This window comes from Microcebus murinus, chromosome 23, assembly GCF_040939455.1.
Source record: "Microcebus murinus isolate Inina chromosome 23, M.murinus_Inina_mat1.0, whole genome shotgun sequence".
Taxonomy (NCBI): domain Eukaryota; kingdom Metazoa; phylum Chordata; class Mammalia; order Primates; family Cheirogaleidae; genus Microcebus; species Microcebus murinus.
The window spans coordinates 11,827,124-11,852,192 of record NC_134126.1 but is presented as its reverse complement, the minus strand read 5'-3'; the positions used below and the strand labels follow the sequence as shown (position 1 = coordinate 11,852,192).

Sequence of the window (25,069 nt, the reverse complement as noted above, 5' to 3'; positions counted from 1 at the left end):
AGACCTGACACATGGCTGTTCTAGGGGAGGAAATGTGAAATGGGGATATTACTCCGCTTTACCGTTGCATGCTAAGCGGATGATTCACACTCTTCAGCAAATGTGAATCTTAATAATAAAATAATAAATCAGTCTTCTCTTTAATATGAATTCAATATGGTTCATTCTTTTCCCACAACCCTCCCCCCCCTTCCTCCGGTCCTTTCTATGAGACTTCCAGGCTGTATTCACAGCCCGCTTCCTTCCCTCCACCATCGTTGCAGCTACAGTCAGTGGCTACCCAGTTCTTGTCTCTCATTTCCCTCAACAGCCCCTTCCTTTTCCTCCAGCTTCTTGCCCCGCCGGCTCTCTGCTCCCTCCCTCCCCGCCGCGCGGTCCCTGAGGAGGCGCAAGGGTGGCAGCGCGGCGCGGCCGCTGAGAGGATTTTCCAGCTCCCCCTGCTGGCGGGGCTGAGCGGCGGGGCTGAGGGGACCGGAGGCCGGGCTGGGACGTCCTGGCTTCGGGGAGGCGGAATTATGAAAGGGGTGTCTGAAGTAGCGTCGAACACAGTAGAGAAACAAAATTCCCTTTGTGCTAGTTAGTGTGGTGTCCCTCCGTTTGGGTCTTTGCCACACATTCTCCAAAGCCATTGTTTACGCCGGGGCTGGGTAGGTCAGGAGCCGCGCCGGTGCGAGTGGAGCCGCCTCTGAGAGCTCTTCCCCGGTACTGAAGCGACCCCAGAATCAGAGGAGAGAAGTCGCCCTCCAGGGGGTGCCCCCGAGTGAAGGAGGGGGGACGGCAACTGGCCAATCGGGAGGCGAGGCCGCGCCAGGCTCCCCTCCTCGCGGGCGAGCTGCGAACAGTGGAAAGTTGGAGCCCCAGTCGCTGGCCCGGCGGGATTGCAGCGGCGGCGGCGGCGGCGGCGGCGGCGAGGGCGGCGGACTCGGGCCGCGGCGCCGCAGGCTCAGAGCTGCCCGGGGCATGGACCCGGCGCGCTGCCGGCACTCCGCCACTCGCCGCCCGGGGCCCGCGGGCAGATAGCAGTCTCGGAGGACGCCGCGTCCAGACAAAAGCTGCCGCATCCCTGCCCTGCCCAGCCCCTGGAGGGATTCGGGTTCGGTGCCTGCCCCCGCCGATTCTCAGCGCCCAACTTTTTGCTAGTTCAGGACTGCGGGAGTCGGTTGAGTGGCTCTGAGAGGAAACCCTCTGCCTGCTGTTGAGGAGGACTAAGCACTGTGCTTAGGCGCTCAGGAAAAACAAAACAAAACAAAACACACAGGAAAAAAGAAAAGAAAAGAAAAGAAAATGATTTCCTGGGAAGTTGTCCACACAGTGTTCCTGTTTGCTCTTCTTTTTTCTTCCCTAGCCCAGGACTCGAGCCCCCAGTCAGAGACCAGGGCTGAGGAAATTCCCGAGGGGGCCTCCACCTTGGCTTTTGTGTTTGATGTGACGGGTTCCATGTATGATGATTTAGTTCAGGTTATTGAAGGGGCTTCCAAAATTTTGGAGACATCTTTGAAAAGACCTAAGAGACCTCTTTTCAACTTTGCTTTGGTGCCTTTCCATGATCCAGGTAAGGGGAATGTTTATTCTCTGTATTTGCTATGTCTCGTGGTTACATTATTTCTTATGCTGTGAAATTGTTTTATTGTTAGGAAGTTTTAAAAATCATTTTTTAAAAATGTGCAGCTAAATACTGTTGTAACAAAGAATTGCTTGCTGGCGTCTGGGTTTGCTCTCTGATACCTACTTAAGTCTCAGGCATGGGGTGGGTGGCTTGCTTAGGAAGCTTGTACAGTGGTCCCCAAACCTGGAAATGTGGCCTTACGGAAACCGGAACCAAGAGTCTTCAGCAGTGACATCAAAATCAGAGTTAACTGACTTGTATATTAGAGGTAAAGCATGTTTAATGGCAAAGGCAGATTTGGACACGAGTTGATAACAGCAGTGCTTTAAGAGCTAACATCTAGGTTGAATGCACATTCTGAGGGAACTCTCACAGAAGAGGGGAAAAAAACCTGTTGTGTGAGTCACAAGGAAGCCTGTAAGTAATAACTGCTAATGGCACTGAAGGTATGAAAATAAAAGAGAACTGGATCTATTGATCTTTGCACCAGGTCATCATTTGTTAGGTTCAGGGATGGGTTTAAACATTAGGTCCATGTCTCATGCAGTAGAAATGCATGTAATTCAGTATGTCTGTGCTTTTTAAAGGCAGTTGAAGTGAAATAACTTTATTTTTTGCCCTAAAGCCATGGGCTTCAGCTGCTGCTCTGTAATATGATCCTATTTACTTTTGGCAGTTTCTCTTTAAAGTAGCACCTCTCTGCGAGGCTTATAGGAGCCCTCATTGTCATCACTGAGGGTAGCATTGCAGGGCTTGCTGTCTAATGTCCACCTGAGTCTCATTAGCACAAGTTGCTGCCCAGTTGAAGAAATAAAGCAATGGTTTCTTAAAAGTCCTCCCCTACTGTTCTCCCACATTTTTCCTGCTTTTGAAATTCTCCTTTTACTGGAAGACTTTGACTCAGCCTCTTCACAGTGAGAGCATGATATTGAGAATCTCAGATTCTTTGCTTGTGCATTTGGCAAAGATATATGAGTTCAAATTATTGCTAGGTATTAAATGTGGTAGGTTTAGGTAATTTTTTAAAAAGGCACTTGGAGAAATTTAGTGAAACAGAACTTTTGGGGATTTTCATGCTCTTCAAATGATGAAAACAATAACCTAACCCACTCTTCTGGGATATTTATTAGTAATTTCTTCATGGAATTAACATAAAATGTTCTTTATATTTGAATAAAGAATTGAATGGTTATTTACTGTCTTGGTAAAGCACCTGTATGTTGTGATGTTTCAATTTATTAAATATCAAGATGTCAATTGTGATGCAGTTCAAGGCTTCTGTTATTTTGGATAGCCTAAATATGTTTCTTTTATAGGGAGGAATCTGAAAATCTGAAGTTGGCTAACAAAAAAAGTAAAAATTCTTTTCTCTAATGAATGCCACAATTTGCTTTTCTCCAAAGAACTCTTATGAAATTATGTTGCTTTAAACGAACACAAAGATTATCTCAAGTCTTCAATGGAAGCTGAACTATCATGATATTTTGAAGTGATATGAAAAAATTACTGGACTGAATTATATTGTGGTGTGCTGCCTTCCAATTGTTACCAAATGGTAAAGTTTGCACATTGCTATAGTTGACCTTCCTATAGTTTAGCAATCATGATTTAAAGTAGGGGAAACTTGGCATACTTATACCAGATGGCCAATAAATTAGAGGGTTTTTTAAAAAATTAAATTATATGACAAAACAGTTAACTATTCTAAATTGGTTTCATGAAAGTAATTGTATATATAATTTAACAAAATTATTAATTCTATTTCCATTGTGATTCATAGTAGAAAGAAATGGCCAAGTGTGTATGCTATCGAAGACTATTTAAAATATTTTTGACTCTAAAGAGAGAAATAGAAATGAAAACATACTATTGAAGTTAGTATTCACTCTACTAGATTGTAGTACTGTATTTGTGTGACGTTTTGTGTTTTTGTGTGTGTGTATGTGTGTGCTCATTGAGTTTTTGATTCCCTTGTAGTTCTGACTGATGATCAGTTTGTAATGACAGGAAGGGCTTTGAATGAGAATTGCCTGTTTGAGTGAGTGACATTAGAAAAGTCAATTTGCCTTTTGATTCTGTTTCCTCAACTGTAAAATGAAAGAATTGGATTTGAATATCTCTAAGGTTACTTCTAATTGTGACATTTTGTAACTCTGTATTACATATGGTTGTTTTCATAGTCCCTAACACATATTCTTATGGTTGGGTGATACAACCGACACAGAATTATGCACAAGAAATAATGTGCAGAATTTAATATAATAATTATATTAAACCTTGAATGCTTATGGCCTTCTGACATCTACTATCACATTTATCTAGGCAAAATGATGAATAAGTTCTGGGATATAGTACAAGGCTTTTGACAAAAACCTTTAGAATTTTGCAGTTGCTTGCTTTGGAGCCCTGCATTACAGTTTAGAGCAAGTGTGTTTTTGCAGGAGGGGTAAATTTAAAATACATGGGAAACATAGACATAGAAGAGGAAGGATGTCTAACCAGTTGAAAATGAGATGATAAAACCATTCAGAATATGTGCATGTAGGAAGCATTGTGTTGGAGTAGGAGGAGGTACCAGGGGGGACCAGGGGTCATGGAAAGACAAGTCAACCTTTTGATTTTGATATTAACTATGGTTAAGATAGGGTTTCCATTTCCATAATCACATCTACTGCATTAATTTTTAACAGCTTTATTTGAAGTGTAATTCCTTTACCATATAATGCATCCACTTAAAATGTACAATTTGATATTCATAGATACTATAATCAATTTTAGAACATTTTCATCACCTCAGAAAGAAATACTGTACCCTCTAGCTATCAGTCTCCTATCCTTCTATCATCCTCCTCCCAGTCCTAAGCAACCACCAATCTATTTTTCTGACTCTATAGATTTTCTCCTTTTGGACTTTCACATTAGTGGAATAATATCATAATGTTTTCAAGGTTCATTCATATTGTAGCATATATCAGTACTTCATTTCTTTTCATAGCCAAATAATATTCCATTGTATGGTATACTACATTTTGTTTATCCATTAGTCCATGATGGATATTTGGGTTGTTTCCACCTTTTGAAACATTATTATGAATAATGCTGCTATAAATATTCATGTACAAGTTATGTGTGGACATATGTTTTCATTTCTCTTGGGAACATACCTAGAGGTGGAATTACTGGGTCATGGTAACTCTATGTTTAATTATTTGAAAAACTGCCATGCTGTTTTCCAAAGAAGTTGCACTATTTTACATTCCTACCAGCAGTGTATGAGAGTCCCAGTTTCTTCACATCCTTACCAACACGTAATTATCAAAATTTTTTATTCTTATCTATTAATTTTTGCTGTGATTTTTATCTAGTACCCAAAATGTATTCCTGTTTTCCTCACAACACAACTTCAAGAAGGGCTAATGGTCTCTCTTTGACTACAGCTCCTTTTATCGCTCCCTTTTATCTCATTCTCCCTCCTCTCTGTAAGGCAGGTACCAGAGACAGAAGGAGAGAGAACAGCACAGTTTATTTTAACGAGTTGCTTATAAAAAGAACAGTTCTCTTCTTTCTTTGCTTTCACAATTGTGTCTCCACTTTCTTCCCAGGTTATCCTATGCCAGTCTACATTCATACATTCATTCATTTATTCACTCTCCTATTATGTTTCAGTCATTGCTTCCCACAAAAGGAACTAAAACAGAAAAAGTCTCTTGCACTCATGGAGCTTCCATTGTATTGGTCAGGCACAGGCAATAAAGAAAACAGTTAAAATACATAAGATATTTTTGATGGTGATAACTGCTATGGAGAAAACAGAAAGCATGAAGAGGGTATGGGGAAGCCCCAATTGAAAAGGGCACATTTGAACAAAGATTTGAAGGAGGTGAGGAGGAAGCACGGAGGATGTCTGGGGAAAGACTGTTATAGGTAGAGGAGCAATACATGAGAAGCTCTCACGGCAAGAGCATCCTGACATGTTCACAGAACAGTGAAAAGACCAGAGTGTCTTGGACACAGCAGTGACAGGAAGAAGTTAGGAGGTGAAGTCAGAAATGTGATGGGGCCAGTTCAGGAAAGGGCTTGTAGTCCACTGTGAGTTTGGCTTTTATACTGAGGGAGATGAACCATTTTAGTGTTTTGAACAGAGCAGTGACATGATCTGACTTGTGCATCCGCACAATCATTCTGTTGTTGGAGAATAGTCTGACGTGAAAGAAGGACAGAAACAGGGAGAATAGGCATGACACTACTGAAAAATTCAGGCATAGGTGGTGGTATCTCTTGCATGAAGTTGGTGGCTGTGGAAGTTTTGAGAAATAGTTGGACTTGTTTATATTTTGAAGATAAAACCAAAAAGATTTAAAGATGGACTGGATGGGAGGGCTTTGAAAAATATAGGCTCTGAGGATTTGCTTGAGTGATAGGCTCTGAGGATTTGGCTTGAGTGATGCTACAATTTCAGTATGGTTTGTCCCCACCAAAACTCATGTTGAAATTTCATCCCAAATGAGGCAGTGTTGGGAGGTGGGGTCTAGTGGGAGGTGATTGGCTCATGGGGATGGATCCATCATGAGTACATTATTGTCATTCCTTGCAGGTGAGTTCTTGCTCTTGTAGAACTGGATTAGTTCCACGAGAGGGGGTTGTTAAAAAGGCACTGGCTTCCTGGGTTTCTCTCTCGTCATGTGACCCCTTTGCACATGCCTGCCCCATTTTCTTCCATGATTAGAAGGAGCATGAGGCCCTCACCAGATGCAGCTGCCCAATCTTGAACCTTCTAGCCACCAAAATCATGAGCCAAATAAACATTTTTTTCTTTATAAATTACCTAGCCTCTGTTATGGCAACACTAAATGGACTAAAACAAGTGAGTAGAAGCATAGCATGGCCATTTACTGAGATGGAGAAGGATGAGTGACAAGCAGGTTTGATAAAGGGTAGGAGGATGAGGCTTTGTTTTTTGGATATGTTTAAGTTTGAGGTGCTTTTTGATACCCAAATGGAGATAAGAAGACAGTTGCATACATGAGGTTAGAGTTCAAGGGGAGAGGTCTTGGTCAGAAATATAAATTTGAGATCCAAAGAGGTACATATGGATGGTATTTAGGGCCATCAGACTAGATGAGACCATTAAAGGACTGACTATAAATGGAGAAGAGAGGAGATCTGAGGATCCAGCCCTCGGACTTTCTAATGTATAGTGGTTAGAAAGATAAGAATGAATCAGCAAAGAAGCCCAGGAAATTGAGTCAGGAAGGGAGGAGAAGAGTACATTATCCTAGAAGTCAAGAGAAGAAAGTGTTTCAAGGAAGAAGAACTAATTGGTCAATTAAAAGGAGGATTGAGAATTGGCTAATCAATTTAGGAATGTGGAAATCATTGATGACTCAACAAGAGTAGTTTTAGTGAAGACATAAGAGTGAAAGCCTGTTTGAAGAGAATTCAAAGAGAATGGGAAAAGAGGAATTGGAAATCTTTGTAATTATATTGGACAGCAACTACTGAATGGTTGTTTTGTTCATAAGGCTAAAACTCAATCTAGTTTTTTTTTTTTTTTTGAGACAGAGTCTCGCTTTGTTGTCCAGGCTAGAGTGAGTGCCGTGGCGTCAGCCTAGCTCACAGCAACCTCAAACTCCTGGGCTCGAGAGATCCTTCTGCCTCAGCCTCCCGAGTAGCTGGGACTACAGGCATGCACCACCATGCCCGGCTAATTTTTTTTTTTTTTTTTTTTTTTTGAGACAGAGTTTCGATTTGTTGTCCAGGCTAGAGTGAGTGCCGTGGCGTCAGCCTAGCTCACAGCAACCTCAAACTCCTGGGCTCAAGCCATCCTCCTGCCTCAGCCTCCCGAGTAGCTGGGACTACAGGCATGTGCCACCATGCCCGGCTAATTTTTTATATATATATCAGTTGGCCAATTAATTTCTTTCTATTTATAGTAGAGACGGGGTCTCACTCTTGCTCAGGCTGGTTTTGAACTCCTGACCTTGAGCAATCCGCCCGCCTCGGCCTCCCAAGAGCTAGGATTACAGGCGTGAGCCACAGCGCCCGGCCTAATTTTTTTTTTTTTTTTTTATATACATATCGGTTGGCCAATTAATTTCTTTCTATTTATAGTAGAGACGGGGTCTCGCTCTTGCTCAGGCTGGTTTTGAACTCCTGACCTTGAGCAATCCGCCCGCCTCGGCCTCCCAGAGAGCTAGGATTACAGGCGTGAGCCACCGCGCCCGGCCTCAATCTAGTTTTGATAAATGATTCAACCAATATTTTATAAAATACAAATGTACTATAGTAGAAAGAATAGCCAATTTGGAATAGAAGATTTGTGACCTCCTTATTCTTGTCATTTAAGCAAATCATTTAACCTTGCCAGGCCCCTCTTTCTCTATCTATAAAATTAGTGCATTGGCGGGTTATTATTAAACTCCATGATTTTTTTTTCCAGACAGAGTCTCACTCTGTTCCCTGGGTTAGAGTGCCGTGGTGTCAGCCTAGCTCACAGTAACCTCAGACTCCTGGGCTCAAGCGATCCTCCTGCCTCAGCCTCCTGGGTAGCTGGGACTACAGGCATGCTCCACCGTGCCTGGCTAATTTTTTCTATTTTTAGTTGTTTGGCTAATTTCTTTCTATTTATAGTGAGATGGGGTCTTGGTCTTGCTCAGGCTGGTCTCGAACTCCTGAGCTCAAGCAATCCTCCTGCCTTGGCCTCCCAGAGTGCTAAGATTACAGGCGTGAGCCATCGCACCCGGCCTAAACTCCATGATTTTAATTATCACAATATCGAGAAAAGTGAGTGAAGAGATTGAAAGTAGTAAGGACTTGATTCATTGGGAGAAATATCAGCATTACACATCTTTGCGTATAAAAGTTTCATTTTAATAAAATTCAGAAGCCCTCAATAACTTTGTATGGTTCAGCTGTATCTACACAGTGTTAAGGAAGCCGTTGAAACCATAATGAATAGAAAGATTATTATAAGGAAATATTGTACATTTAGACCTTGAAAAACCTATCCATTTATATGAACTGAACTTCAAATTGAAATGTTTTCAGTTCAATATGTATAGGAAAAAGAGCCAAGAAGCTATTAGTCTCCCTTTGCCTCTAGCACATCCTACAGGAAGAGGGATTTTTATGAGCAAAAGGATTAGTCTGTTATGTCCAAGAGAAATCCAACTGAAGGGAATGCACTAAAATTTAACAGTGAGAGACTTATTTGGACAGTGATAACTTTTGCTTCTCAGGATGATTAAATACTTCAACCTGAGAGAATGAATCCTATGTCACTGGATGTCCTGAGTATATAGAGATGTTTTGGTATGAATAATAAAAAATTTCTCCCCAAATATAAAAACTAAATTTTGGTAAGTCGAATTTTTTAAATATACAGGATGTTTCCTATTTAACAGAATTCTCTATGATGCTTACAGAATGAAGGAAATTTTTTTTCTTCTTCTGGTTAAGTTGAGGAACAGCCTTCTACATAATTGTTGATAAATCAGAATTTGACTTTGTTTATGGTTTGTCTCTGATCAAAGAGACAGACAGTGACCATTCTCTATGGCCTTATAATTCTGCATACTCACTTTTCTTCCTGCCTAGAAATTCAGGTTCTTGGGCAAGGACTGCTTCATTCATCTTACACAATAAACACTCAATAAATGTTTCATGAATGAATAAATGAATGAATGCTGTAGACAAGGACCAATAGTTTCTTATTGGTATTTTAATCTTCTGGGTATTTTAATCTTGCCTTTCATATTTATGATTTTACTATTTAAATTACAAGCAAAAGTATAACATTTACAACATAATAATTTGATAATTTGTCCTTTTTGGTGATAATATACCCCCCATCCAAGCTTGAATATGAAATGGAAGGATCATTGTTTCCCAGATGATGCCTGAATCTTGGATAGTCATTGAATATTTGTATAGCAGGTGATTTTGTTGAGGATTCATAGACAGTCTCGATTGTCTCAGCTGCCTGGTATAAGGCAGTCTGTCTACCTTCCAATTTTAACTGGATTGGCTGAAGGAATGTCACAACAATTAAACTAATTTCCAAGGAGTACTATGTAAACAAAGGATCCATGCATAAATGTTCTCATAGGTCTACAGGGATTTTCTACCTTGGTCTTGTCTTTTCTGATAATCTCATGAAGATTCTCTATCACTCTGGAGAACAGGAAAAATTTAGAAAATGAGTAATATTATGTTAAGGGTAAGGTGAAATGATATCAACTTTTCCTACCTTAATGATATTATCATGGTTAAATAAAACAATATATGTGAAAGATTTTTATTTTTTTTATTTTTTATTTTTTTTTTTTGAGACAGAGTGTCGCTTTGTTGCCCAGGCTAGAGTGAGTGCCATGGCGTCAGCCTAGCTCACAGCAACCTCAAACTCCTGGGCTCAAGCCATCCTCCTGCCTCAGCCTCCCGAGTAGCTGGGACTACAGGCATGCGCCACCATGCCCGGCTAATTTTTTCTATATATATTAGTTAGCCAATTAATTTCTTTCTATTTATAGTAGAGACAGGGTCTCGCTCTTGCTCAGGCTGGTTTCAAACTCCTGACCTCGAGCAATCCGCCCGCCTCGGCCTCCCAAAGTGCTAGGATTACAGGCGTGAGCCACCGCGCCTGGCCTATGTGAAAGATTTTTAAAAGTACTGTAGAATGAATGGTGTTGCTCTAACTTATTGAATAACTCTATGAAGATTAAACAAGTACTGGAGTGAAGCCAGTTATCAAGGAAAATAGTATTAATACAACTTTTACTAATACTAAAAAATTAACAGAAAAATTATCTATTTGATGACTTAGCTGTTAATCAACCTATAGGCAAAGGATGATTCAAACCAGTTCCATTATAGTAGCATTTTAATACACTTAATTTTTGAGGAGCATGTATTCTTTGCTTCACTGTTCCCTTGAGCCACAGGCAACTGCCTCATAATTGGGAAGCCAGCAAAAGAATTTAAAAACCCAAAGGAATGCCATTATATTCATTCATTCATTCATTCATTCATTCATTCATTCATTCATTCATTCACTCTTCAGTCAGTTATAGACTTCTTACCATTTGTCAGGGACTATGCTAGGTGCTCTTGATTCAAAGACAATGAGGCATAACTTGCAAGAAGCTAACAGTCTATGAGAAGGAGGGTGAGAGAAATGATAATATAATATACCACATTTTTTTTTAAAAAAAGATAGAGTTGCCCAGGCAAGGTTTGAACTCCTAGGCTCAAGTGATACTCCTGTCTCCATCTCCAAGTAGCTGGGACTATGGTGCATGCTCCCTCACCTGACTCATGATAGATTTTATAGCAGAAGGAAGCACAGGGTGGTGTGCAGCCCAGAACAGTGTACCTAATCCTGAATCAGGAGGGTGATGGTTAGCAAAGGTTTTCCAGAAGAACTGTGGCCTGCACTGAAATCTGAAGAAATTTCATGAATAAAAGCAGTTTAATCAAAACATTGGGGAGTTTGGATTTCATCCTGAAAGCTCTTGGGAGCCTGGCAGGATTATAAGAGAGGAGTGACATGGTTGGGCTTTCATTTTAGATCTCTATCTCTTAGATGGATTGGAGCAAGGGTGTCCTTAGAGCTGGGAGATGAAATATGAGGCCATCACAACAATTCAGGGGTAAACATTGAAGTGACTTGGGTATAGGGATAAGAGGATGGGATTCTGAGCTATTAAGAGAGTCCAGTAGACTGGACATGGTCCTAAGAGCATGGAAAAAAGGGAAATATGATGCCTTCTGGAGGTTAAATATGAAATCAGCATATAATGGATGAGAAAAGATATGCAAAGTTAGCTTTAAGAGGCAATAAGTCTTGAAGTGAGCTCCTTATACATTAACTTGTCCAAAATAAAATACCAATCTAACATGTATGGGACCAGCAATGAAAAAGAGAGTTACAGAAACAGACTTAAGCAGTATACAACCAAGTTATAACGAGGGTTTAGGATGTTATTAATAGTTCATTCTATACTTGAATAACCAGTCCACCCATTAGCAATATTTCCAACTGTGGCGATAAGACTGTTTATCCTTATAAATATGTAATGATGTCATTACATATTTGGATCATACTGTTAATTCTCCTTGTTCTGGTTGCATGCTCACCATGCCTCCTGATAATTTAACCTCATGCACTTTCCTTATGGGGAGAGAAGGCTCTGGCTAGACTGGCACATACATCAAGTTCACCAGACAGTTATATTCCTCACTGGTAACTCATATTTTGGCATGCCAGTTGTATACATCAATCTTTATTGTTTAAAATATTCTGACAGGGTCAAGTTAAAGTTTCTGAATTTGCAAGTCTCAGAGCCAGTCTTTGGTCAATGATGGTGAATTTATCAAAATAAATGTCTCCCTGTGTGGATCTGTTTGGGTAGCCTGTCTGTCTCTAGGTATTACTCTTCAGCATTTCCAACTGTAAGTGTTAGTATAAACAGTGCCAAGTAGCTGTTCTGTCCACTTGAAACTTATATAGATGACAGCTGAAGCCATTGAAATAAATGAGATCATCCTAGGAGAGTATGTAGACTGAGTAAAGAAAGGAGACAGGATAGAAATACAGAGAACGCAGGCATTTAAAAGATAGATAGATAAAAGTAAGTTCATAAAGCCTTTTGGAAAAGAGAATCCAGGAAAATAGAGAGAGAAACAGGAATGAGCAGTGTTTGGAAATCTAAAAAGTTGTTAATTTTAAGCAGGTGAAGTCAATTCTGTCCATTTATAAGGTTACTGAAAATAAAGGCTAAACAATGTGGAGCTCAAATGGACAGTTTCATAGGAGTTGTGGAGCCAGAAGGCTGAAATGATGGGTAAGAAAATGGAGCTAGTAAGTACAGTATGTTTGTTTCATGAAACGCAATGTGGGGGGTTAGAAGCACAGGATCTGGAGTCCAATGTTTGGGTTGGAAGCCTGGTGCCACCAGTTACTTGTATGATATTCTTTGTACTTCAGTTTCAGCAAAGTGGGGGAGATATCTACGTTATAAGACTGATGTGAGGATTATTAAAATAATAGATGTCCAAAATTTAGCACAGTCTCTTCCACTTGCACACAGTAAATTCCCAATAAACATTAGTTGTTGAAACTTAGACTTGAGGAAGAACTTTTTATTTTTTAAATGAGAAAGAAGAGAGAATGTATGTTTAAGTCCTGTTAGAAAAGAGTTAATAGAGTAGAAGAGATTGAAAATACCAAAAGGAGACTAGATAATTTAGGAAACTAGGATTTTGAGGAAGCAAGAGGGACGGTATACAAAGAAGGATTGGTTGTGGGCGAGAGAAGACCTTTGGTTTAGTGTGAAAAGAGAGAAGCAGCCATAGGCAGACATGGTTGTGAACAAGGTGATAGGTGGGGTTGTGGAATTTGGGGTAGCTTCTTGTCTCATGAACTCTTTATCTCAAAGAAACAGAAAGTTAAGTGTGAGTCATTTGATAAGAGGAGGGAGGTGGTAGAAGGATAAGGGATTTTAGAATAGTGGAATTTTGAAGGTAGAGGCTGACTGTGGACACACAGAAGGTTTCTCAGAACTAGCTGTAGTTCAAAATGTGAATTTGTGCTTCCTGAATGCTGCCTAGGTATGTGATTTTTCTCCAGAAGCCCACAGCAACCTGGGCATAACTGCTGAGACTGACCATTGGTTTGGTCCGGAACTAGGATTTTGTTAAGCAGGTGTGACTAAAGAAATAGGATATGGTTGAGAAGGATATTGCTGTGAGAGAGATTGTGAAGTTACAGATCATAGGGTCAAATCCGGATGTATTAGATTGACAAGAGTTGGGATAATGCATGTGCAGGACAATATGACAAGGAAGTTAAGAAGATCCAAAGTGATTAATCATAGAATTTAGCTTGGGTAGAAAGAGAAGTTAAATCAAAATGAAGATCATGAGATTGACGTCAAGGAACTTGAGGCTTTAGAGTTGAACACGGATGTCAAAATAACAGAGCCTAGAATTGTGAGGAAGACAGTGAGTCAAGCATTAAATTTGTATTTAATAAGAATTACTGAGAAGCCCAGGAAGCAGTTGACAATAATGAAGAAGGTGAGAGGGTGTCATAGGTGGCATGTACCTCAAAATGGCAGATGTTTTCTCTGAGTAGAGAAGTAATTTACTGAGTGGATAAAATGCTGATCCACCTGCTGACCTGAACGCATCTAGGGTGTTGGGCAATGAGCAAACTCCACTGGGGAGGGCCACAGAGGAGCTGGTGCTATCAACGGGGAGTCCTATTTCTGCTAAAGCGGGATAAGTCGGTGGATGGTTCCTGTGGGAAGATGGTTTGGGAGGTCCCAGAATTTGCAATGACTTAGGATGGTGAAAGAATGGGTCATGAGAAAGGAAACACAAAGGATGAGAGTAAGAGAAAAGGGGAATTGGTTTGCATTTGGGGCAGGGAGCGGAGATGATAGTGATGTAAACCTGGGATACACTGGTTGCAAAGTTCTGACTGAGGCTCGGGTATACATTTAAGGTACCGATGGGTTCAGGCTCTGGAAGAGCTGGAGCCTGATGAAGTCAGCTATTGGCAACTGTGTCTGAGGGTAGGGTATGGCTGGCAGATGTTCTCGAGGAAACACCTCATCTCATAAGTCTTGTTGACATAGGGTTAGTAGCATAGTTTTTATTTCTAACGATAACAGCTACCACTTTATTTTTTGAGTCACTACTATGGACCAGGCACTGAGCTAGATATATTCCATGCTTCATCTCATTTAAGCCTCACCAGAAACTCTAAATGTAGACCTTTATTTTACACAGGAGGCAACTGAGCCTTATATTATATGAACTCCTAAAAAATTTTAAAAATTTCCTGAAAAAGGGTAGCTTTCCATAAGTCATTTTTTACTGTCTTCTTTTATTTTGATAAATGTGTGAGATTGGGGAGATATGCACAATAAGGCAGGACATAGGGGCCACTGTTTGTTTCTTAGGGATGCCATAACACAGTACCACAAACTGGGCAACTTAAACAACAAAAATTTATTGTGTCACAGTTAGGAGGCTAGAAGTCTGAAATCAGGATGTTGGCAAAGTGGTTTCCTTCTGAAGGATGTGAGGATAAATCTGTTCCATGCCTCTCCCCAAGTTTGGTGGGAGAATCTGGTGGCAATTGTTGGTGTTCCTTGGCTTGTAGGTGTATCACCCTGATCTCTGCCATCATCTTCACCTTGTGCTCTCTGTGTGCTGTGTCAAATTTTCCTTTTTTATGAGGACACCAGTCGTATTGGATTAGTGGCCCACCATACTCCAATATGATGTCATCTTTATTAAATCTGCAATGACCCTATTTCCAAATAAGGTCATGTTCTTAGGTACTGAAGGATAGGACTTCACTATATGGATTTTTGGAGGACACAAATCAACTCATAGCAGATTTTTTTTAAAAAAACAAAGCTCTTTAACTCCTTTATTAGGGAGACTCATTTCGTTCTAAAATTTCTGATTAAAATGTTTGCATTAGGGAGTGTCACAAACTCTAAACTAAGATCCCCCTTTGGGGATAGGAACAGAGTTTCTTGGGGAGTTATGGAGACAGGCATTAATGTTTGGGGTACTACTTTAGTCCTGGAAATAATTTGTATTTTAAAAATTTGTGATTCTTATTTTTAAGCATGACATTTAATAAAGGTTTATTGGATCTTCTTTTGGTGATGTTGAGATATTTACTTTAATTTTGAAATAAGGAAAATTATATAGCAGCTAGGAAATCTGGGAATTATGTATAGGTTCTAAAATATTTTGACTTTGTATTCCCCAGGGTTTCTTTTTTTGGAAACTTCAAACATATTAATTAGAGCAATTCTTTCTTAGCACCACATCTGTGAGAACTTCCCTTTAAGCACTATTTTATAGAAGATGGAAGGAATTCCCTGAAGTTCCCAGGCTGGAAGGTACACTGATTGCCACTGAAAATGCTCTATGGCAACCAGTAGCTGCTCTTGCTAAGATCTGACAGGGAGACAGTCTGGTTAAATGAGACTCATGTGTGATAGGGAGGAGATAAATATGTGAGATGGTACTTGTTCTTTAATATTTTTTTCCAAGTAGAAGGTCAAGAAAATACATTATTTCATTAAGTAATAGAGAATAAAATTCCAAAAAGTTATTATACTATCTGGAATATCAATTTTTGATATTCATTGTAAAATCTATTTGGCTTTTTGTTTAGTTCATTATTTTCACTTCAAAGCCCTTTGTTACAGCACACAGAAAACCTCCAAAAAACATCTCTCCCAAGGAATTTTTCCTGGAGTATTAGAAAAGTATCATTCTTTTTAATATTGAGATCATTTTTTACACTTATTGTTCATGTTATGGACTCTTTTGTGCCTTTGATAACTTCAATCATTTTTATTGCTTCTATATCATAATGAAAATTAACTGGATTTGATTAATCTTGAGAAAGCAAAATTTGGTAGAGTTAGATAGAATAGCATAGGTTTTGAGCAAATGGATTATAATATTAAATAGACCAATATTTGATTATTAGTAAGTTACCAACTTCTCTAAGCCTTAGTTTTCTTATCAATAAAGTGAGAATAACAATCATACTTCTTTTGTAGAGTTGGTGTTAGGATTAGAAGAGAAAATGCTCATTAAATATTTGGTGCAAAGCCTGACGGAGTAAGTACTCAGGAGTGTCCTATAAGGGAAATAACACTTAACCTAGAGTCTAACACCTGGGGCTAGTGACTGGGCAGGTCACTAGACTCTTAGAACCTCAGTTTCCTTCCTCAGTGTAAAATAAAAATTTAATCAGTTGTGTGTTGATAAGCGTTAAACCTCTGGCTCTGGAGCTGGGGGTGGGGAGAGGCCCTTAATTGTAGCATTTGCCAGTTTGCATGGTGCAATTACTCCCCTATGGGCAATTTCGAACTACTAACATGATGCCACTGGACATGAAATTGAGAAAACATACACACAATGATCTAATCCACCACTTAAAATTCCTTCCACAAAGGGGGATATTTACGTTTAAATGAGACTATGTAGTATTTGTGAAAGGACTTAGTGTAATAGGCATTCACTAAATGTAGGTTTAGTTTTGCTTGGAAAAGTCCATTGCATGAATAGATTTAGTGAGGATAGAATTAGTTCTGTGATGGAGAAAGCGGATTGAGTGTTTCCTTCTCCACGTCATTTTTGGAAAGTTTCAACAGCAAATACCTAGAGAGGCCCACAGGCCGCACTAACACAGAAGTGGGGCAGGAGGATTGAATCTCCATAGGGCATCTAATGGGTATCTCACATTTATCACTACCCTCTCTCCACTCCACCTGTGTCTTCTCCAGTATTCCTCATCTCAGTACAGGGGCCACTGTTTGGGACAAAACCCTTGGAGAGATGCTATACTTCTCTTTCTTCCAAATTCCACATCCAGTCCCTCCACAAACTCTTTTGGCTCTGCCTTCAAGATCATTTTTATTTTATTTTATTTTTTTAGGGACAAGATCTCACTCTACTGCCCAGGCTGCACTGCAGTGGCATCATCCTAGCTCACTGTAAGCTCGAACTCCTGTGCTCAAGCTATCCTCCTGCCTCAGCCTCCCAAGACTTAGGACTATAGGTTCTTGGCACCATGCCTGGCTAATTTGTTTTTTTTTTTTTAGAGCTTAGCTTTGAGGTCTCCCCAAGTTGCCCAGGCTGATCTTGAACTCCTGGTCTTAAGGGATCCTCCTGCCTCAGTCTCCCAAAGTACTGGGACTACAGGCATGAGCCACCAAGCCTGGCCTGCAAGATCATTTTTAGTTTAATCAGTTCTCATTCCCCTTTATCCCTACTCCTCTAGCCCAAGCCACTTTTACTGTTCTCCCTGCTATTCTCTCCAGAGCTCCCACAAGGATCCTTTTAAAATAAAAGGAAGATCTCATGATTTCCAACTCCCCTTTTTGGTGCCTGCATTCATGTCACTTTTAGCATATTTGCCTCTTTGTTGTTCCTTACATATCAGGGACACTTGCTCTCCAGAGCCTTTGACCTGTTCCCTCTTTCCCCAGATCCTTGCATGGCTTATATAATTTCTTATGGCTCTTGGCCCAAAATAACCTCCTCAGAGAAGCCTTCCCTGACCACCCAGTCTGACATAGCTCCCCACATGAGTCTGTTCTATTAACCCACTTTATTTTTCTTTATGGAACTTAGCACTGCTTGACATTAGAGATGATGTGAATCCATTTATTTAAGTTCTGTCTCCTTTACTAAATAATAAACTCCATGAGGGCAGAGACTTAATTTTCATGGCTGCGTTCCCCAGAGCCTCATATAGGTTTCTTGGCATACAGAGGCACATAATAAATATTCATTTAATGAAAGAGTGAATTTTTGCAAATGTTCTGTATGTACTTGAAAAAAATTTTTGGTCATTTTCCATTGAGTTCTACATATATCCAAAAGATCAAACATTAATTATGTTGTTCAAATATTCTTTCCCTTTAATTAGTGTCCAGTTGATCTATCAAATTTTTAATAAGTTATTCAGGGAAATGCAAATCAAAACCACAATGATATATCCCTTAACTCCAGTGAGAATGGCCTTTATCAAAAAGTCCCCAAACAATAAATGTTGGCATGGATGCGGAGAGATAGGAACACTCCTACACTGCTAGTGGGACTGCAAACTAGTTCAACCTCTGTGAAAAGCAATATGGAGATACCTTAAAGCGATATAAGTAGATCTACCATTTGACTCAGCAGTTCCATTACTGGGCATCTACCCAAAAGATCAAAAGTCACTTTATGAAAAAAACACCTGCACTCGAATGTTTATAGCAGCACAATTCACAATTGCAAAGTTGTGGAAACAACCCCAGTGCCCATCAATTCATGAGTGGATTAATAAAATGTGGTATATGTATACCATGGAGTACTATTGAGCTTTCTTTAAGAAACAATGTTGATATACCACCTCTTGTATTTTCCTGAATAGAGCTGGAACCCATTCTACTAAGTGAAGTATCTCAAGAATGGAAAAACAAGCACCACGTGTACTCACCAGCAAATTGGTATTAACGGATCAACACATAAGTGGACATATAGGAATAACATTTATCGGGTGTCAGGCAGGTGGGAGCGGGAAGGAGGGCATGAGTATATACAAACACAATGAGAGAGATGTGCAACGTTTGGGGATGGTCACGCTTGAGGCTCTGACTGGGGGGGGGCATAGGCAATATATGTAACCTTAACACTTGTACCCCCATAATACGCTAAAATAAAAACGAAACAAAACAAAACAAATTTCCCACGTGATTGTGGTTTTGCTAATTTCTCCTAGTAACTCCATTAAATTTATGGGCTTAAGCCATTGTTGCTTTTTAGATATCGAGTCAATATGTAGCTAGTGAATTGTTCATTTTATCATTAAGTATAGGGTCATCTTTATCTCTAATAATACTTTTTGCCTTTAAACCCATTTTGCTTGGTATTAATAATGCTGTTCCATATTTGATTGGTATTTCTCATAGCTTTTCTCTTCCTCTATTTTCAAGCTCTTTTTAATCATGTTACTTTTATTGTGATTATTTATATAGTTAGACTTATTTTCATGATCTTATTTTGTGTTTCTGTTTACTGTGATTTTTGTTGATCTTTCCCCACCTTTTCCTGGTATTGAGTTTTCTTTAAATTCTCTTTTTCTCCCTTCAGTTCGTTTGGAAATTATACATTGTATTTCAGTTTCTTTTTAAAATGATTATTCTTAATTTGATTGACATGAAATTCATCAGTGTTTCTATGCTTCTGTATAATATAAAGTTGGTGGGTGCTTTATTCTGATCACCTTCCCCCTACTCTGTATAGTATGGTTAATTCATCTTGTTTTTAAACACACCCAAATTAGTCATTTTGTTTATATAGTCAAAGGTCATTTAGATTTGATTTGTTTATTGATTTCTTTACTCATTGTTGCTTCTAGTTTCCCACTCCCTCATTTTGGATTCTTCTCCCTACCCCCCATTTTTTAATACATTCTTTACATTTTCTAGTAGTTGATTTAGGAATGGCATATAAATAATAAATCCTTTCAGTCTTTGTTTGAGAATCTACAGATATATATATAGTACCTTAATTATTGATTTGTAGTTTAGTTAGGTGTAGAATTCTGTACCTAACTTAGCCCATTGAAGATATTATTTTATTATCTGTGGACTTCTTTTGTTCTTGATGAGAAATCTTCTCTTTCTAATTTTTGCCCCTATTTATGGTTATTTTATCTTATTAAAGACATAATCTTATTTAAGATTATCTCTTTGTCTTACTGTTTCTGCAGCTCCTTATTTAGTGTCTACGGATGGATTTGATTTTGTTTTTCCTGCTTGGAATGTGGTTTACCTCCCCAACCTGAGGACTTAGGTTTTTATTAAATTCTGGATATTTCTTGTCTTTCAAATATTTCCTCTCCCCATTTTCTGTAATCTTCTCTTTTAAAATCCTGTTAGGTGTGTTTTAGATCTTCTTATTCTATTTTCAAGCTTCTTTACCTTTCTTTTGTATTTTCCATTTCTTTTTCTCTCTTTGCTGCATTCTGGTGATTTCCTCAAATCTTTTGTATGCCTCTTTTTAGTTCTATGTAATCTATTCTTTAAGCTATCCATTGTATTTCCGGTTTCAATGCCCATAGTTTTTTATTTTAAGCAGTTTAATTTTGTTGTTTCTTAAATCTGCCTATTTTATCATATGCTCTTTGATATTATATTATGTTTCATATTATTTCTATTTCTGTTTGCAGAGTGCTGCAAATTTTCCCATCTGTTTGGTCTGCTGACTCTCCTTCATTGTGGCTTGTTTCCTTGTGTGGTTGCTAATTGTTGACTGTGAATACATCTTTATCAGGGAGTCCAGGGTGCTCCTTGGGTTGTACACTGTTGGTGTTTCTACAGAGAGGTTTTGCATTTGCTTTTGTTGGGATTCTAAAATTTGCCTGTGGGCTAATTTTTGGCTTTTGAATTCCTGTACCATACAGCTAGTATAACCTTTATATGTTTCTGGCTTGGGGTTTCAATTCCTCTTCAGAGATTGTTTTCCTCCACATTAGAGACCTGGACAGATGGCAAGTTTTCTTGCCAATTTTTTCAGGTTAGTGGGAGGAATTTTTCCTGATTCCTGTTTTACTGATAGGGCTCAGCTTTAAAGAGGATACTCTATTGTAGTTTTCTGGCCCCAAAATGCTGATGCCATAAAAATTGTACCCACATGGACATTAAAACTTAATAGCTAAACCCTGTATCAGGATTTTTGTGCTGCTATGGTGACAACTAAAGTTTACTTCTGTTTTGAGTTCCCATTTTATTTTGCACATCTGGGAGATTTCCTTTTATTATTACTATCCAATCTTGGCTATTTATTAAAAAGGAAGTTTTATATTTTATCCAGTGTTTCTGTTTTGTAGGGCAGGTTCTTTATGTCAACTTTGTCTTGTTATTGAAAGGTCACTTCTCATATCTTCACAGATTTCCTTGCCTCCATATTCTTTTCTCATGTCCAAATTTCTCCCATTTTAAAAAAGGTTGTCTTCATATTAAAATATCTAGATATAGGTCTAGATGATTTCCTAGGAGAGCTTTACCAAATATTAAAGGAAAAATAATAATTTCAAAGAACTACTTACTAGCAATGGAAAAGAAGGAAACACTTTCCATGAAGCTAACATAACCCTGGTACCAAATATCTGATAAGGATACTAAAACAAAGAAAAATCATGGGTCAATTTCCTTCAAAAACCTAGATGTAAAAATTTCCAAATGAATATTATTAAACCAGTCCAGCAATATATAAAAAGGAGCATATGTAATGGCCAAGTTGTTTTATCCTAAGAATAAAAAGATTAATATCACACTAGAAAATAAATCATTATAATATATCATATTAGTAGATAAAAGGAGGAAAATCATATGATCATCTCAAGAGTTGCATAAATAGTATTTGATATAATTGCATATCCAGTCATTAGCAGACATATAAACAAACAACTCTTAGCAAACTAGAAATATACAATAAATTCTTTAATCTAAAAAATAACTTCTTCAAAAAATTTAAGAATAATCATCACATTTGATGACTAAACTGAAGTTTTTACCTTTGAAGATAAAAATGGCACAAAAAAGTTTAACTCCATACCAACTACTCAATTTTCATTTACAACATTCTTTACTTCTGCTTTTTCTTTTGCTCATGATCAATCTAGATCAGTTTTTCTATTTCAAGGAAAATGCCTTTGATTTTGTTGATTGATTTTTTGTTTTCTATTTTATTAATTTATGGCCCTTTTTTAAAATTATTTCTTACTTTCTCCTTTCCTTAGTTTTATTCTATTATCCTTTTCCTAACTCTTAAATTTAAATGTTTATTTTTACCTTTCTTATTTATAATGTAGATATTAATATTTAAAAGCTTTTAACTTTAATTCATACATTTATTTTCATGAGCCACTTTAGTTCCATCTTAAAGATTTTGATCTGGTGTATATCTGTTGTCATTTGATCCTAAATACTTTGTAATTTACATTGTAATTTCTACTTTAACCATCTATTTTTTTAAGACACTGTTTTTTAACCATGGTGAGATATTACCTCACACTTGTCAGATTGACTCTTATCAAAAAGATGAAGTACCAAGTCTTGGTAATTATGTAAGGAAAGGGAAACCTTGTACGCTGTTGTTGTGAATGTAAATTAGCACAACCATTGTGAAAACTGTATGGAGGTTTCTCTACAGAACTCCCATGTGATCCAGCAATCCCACTTGTAGATATATAGCCTAAGGATTTGAAATCAGTATGTTGAATGGATATCTACACTCTCAAGTTTATTGCAACATTATTCACAATAGCCAAGTTATGGAATCAACCTAAATGTCCATTAATGGATGAATGGATAAAGAAATGTATATATTTGCACAATAGAATACTATTTAGCCTTGAAAAAGGAAGGAAATTCTGTCATTTGTGACAACATGGAGAAACCCAGAGGAAGTTATACTAAGTGAAATACTCCAGGCACAAAAAGACAAATACCACATGTTTTCACTTATAACGTAGAGTCTAAACAATCAAACTCATAGCAGCAGAGAGTAGAAAGGTGGCTACCAGAGCCTGGGTGGTGAGGGGGAATGAGAAGATGTTGGTCAAAGGATGCAAGTTAGACAAGAGGAATAAATGATAAGTATTTGGAAAAAAACTCTTCAATGTGTAACAAATCAGATCATTCTAAATTAAATTATTTGTCCCCAAGGTCACTATTTTAATAAAATATTTGATTGAAAAAAGTATAGTTTTCAAAAATATATATTTTAAAAAAATTATTGACACTTCCTTAGTGAACCAATTTGATCAATGATTATTTTCTAAATATTTTGGGTGTGTTTGAAAAGCATTGATATTCTCTATCTGTTGATGTGTAATTCTTTTTATATATATAGTTAGATTAATTTGTTAAATTATATTATAAAGAGAAGCTATATACCAATGGTTAATAATATAGGTTCTGGAGTAGACTCCTTGAGTTTCAACCCTAGCTCTCATACTTACTGGCTCAATGAACTAGGGCAGGCATCCTTAAACTACGGCCCGCGGGCCACCTGCGGGCCACCTAGCACATTTATCTGGCCCTCCGGGTGTTTTTGCTGCTGCTGCCTGTCCTGCTTAGCAGCTGACTTTTCCTGGGCCCGTAGTGTGCACTCTCCAACGGTCTGAGGGACAGTGAACTGGTCCCCTGTTTAAAAAGTTTGAGGATCCCTGAACTAGGGTATCACTTCTCTGTCCTCAGTTTCTTCATCTGCAAAATGTGCATAATAATAGTACCTTCTCATAGGGTTGTTGTCAGGATTAAATTAATTAAGATGTAAAGTGCTTAGGATAGTGTCTGGAACATATTAAATACTGTATAATATGTCTAAATTGCTTTTGTTCAAATCTATATTTCTAATTATTTTTATTTTCATATCCTATCAGTTTGTGATAGAGATATATTGAAATAACTCACTATATTCTCTGGTTTTTTTTCTTGTACTTTGGTCAATCTTTACACTCTATGTTGTAGAGCTATGATGTGTACATATAAAAATATCATATCTGCTTGGTGTATTTATCCATTTTTGTTATTACATGGTGATATACTTCTTAATCGAGGGCCTTTTCTTAATCCAGGTGCCTTTGTGGAGATTAGAAAAAGCCACCCCCTGTGTGGCAGGCAATTTGGCCTAAAGCCTACTGAAAAGGTTGTCCAGAATGGCTCAGTGATATTTATGCCAAACAGCATCACAATTAGCCACGACTTGTCTGGAAGGCTGTTTTTTATTTGTTTTCCACCAGAGGGTGCTGCTAGGCCTCAGGGTACAGTGCTGGGGTAAGGCTCTCTTACTCCTCACTGTGAGACCCTCATGAGCTACCCTCACGAGCTGCTTGGGTATTCCTGTATGAAGCTGGGAACCCTAGAGCAAACAGCTTCAAGTATCATTTCATCAGCGGGCAGAGAACACAGCTGCTCTAAAATCCACATCTGCGATTCAAGTTTGGTCTGAGGACTGTGGCAGGCCAGGGCAGCCAAGCTGATAAGATGGGAAGGGACTGGAGGTCCCTATTATTCTTTGGGGATAGTGGGATTCCAGAAAGCAGGGAATGGGAGTGAAGGGATTACCCATGAATGGGGCAAAGGAGAACCAAAGTTCTATCTCTGGCATGGCAGCCTTGGAAAGCACAGGCTCTTTTATTTATTTATTTTTTTTTTTGAGAAGTGGGATCTTGCTATGTTGCCCAGGCTGGAGTGCAGTGGCTATTCATAGGTGCGATCATGGCATACTGCAGCCTTGAGCTCCTGGGCTCAAGCGGTCCTTCCACCTCAGTCTCCTGAGTAGCTGGGACTACAGGCATGTGCCACCATGCCTGGCTCTGTGGGCTCTTCTAGCGTATTAAATCCACAGGACAGACAGAAAACACGCACAAATGAAGGATTGGCAATGGAAGTCAATAAGATAGTGTGAATGGGTTTAGAAGATGGACCCTGGAGAGATTCTTTAAGCCAGAATTTTTACGGGACATCCATGGTGAAATGCTGGGAGAAGAGATAATTATTAAAGGCTGCAGCCAGTTCACTTTCCTACTATTCTCCTTTGTACATGTATTCTCTCGTCAAACTGACTGACAGTAGGTTGCTGGTCAAATCTTTCCTGCCATTGTGTCTTTACTCCCGTCTTTCCCATGTCCTCAGGGGAAGATACTAAATCAAAAAAGGACATAGGCTTTGAGTCAGGTGAACCTGGGTCCAAAGCAGTTTTCTCCTAGTCATGGGAACTTGGACAATTTTTTTTTCTTTTCTTTTTTTTTTTGAGACAGGGTCTCACCTTGATGCCCAGGCTAGAGTGAGTACCATGGTGTCAGCCTAGCTCACAGCAACCTCAAACTCCTGGGCTCAAGCAATCCTACTGCCTCAGCCTCCC

General features: G+C 38.7%; 1 protein-coding gene across 1 annotated transcript in view; it reads left to right on the top strand.

Moving 5' to 3' along the window:
* The first annotated feature begins 447 nt into the window (after nucleotides 1-447).
* Nucleotides 448-25,069, top strand: part of HMCN1 (hemicentin 1) — a 447,089-nt gene continuing 422,467 nt past the window's right edge. The window contains exon 1 of the mRNA XM_012736423.2: nucleotides 448-1,552. Within this exon, the coding sequence (XP_012591877.2) occupies nucleotides 1,285-1,552 (268 nt within the window). The 5' untranslated portion in view covers nucleotides 448-1,284. The remainder of the gene's footprint in view (nucleotides 1,553-25,069) is intronic.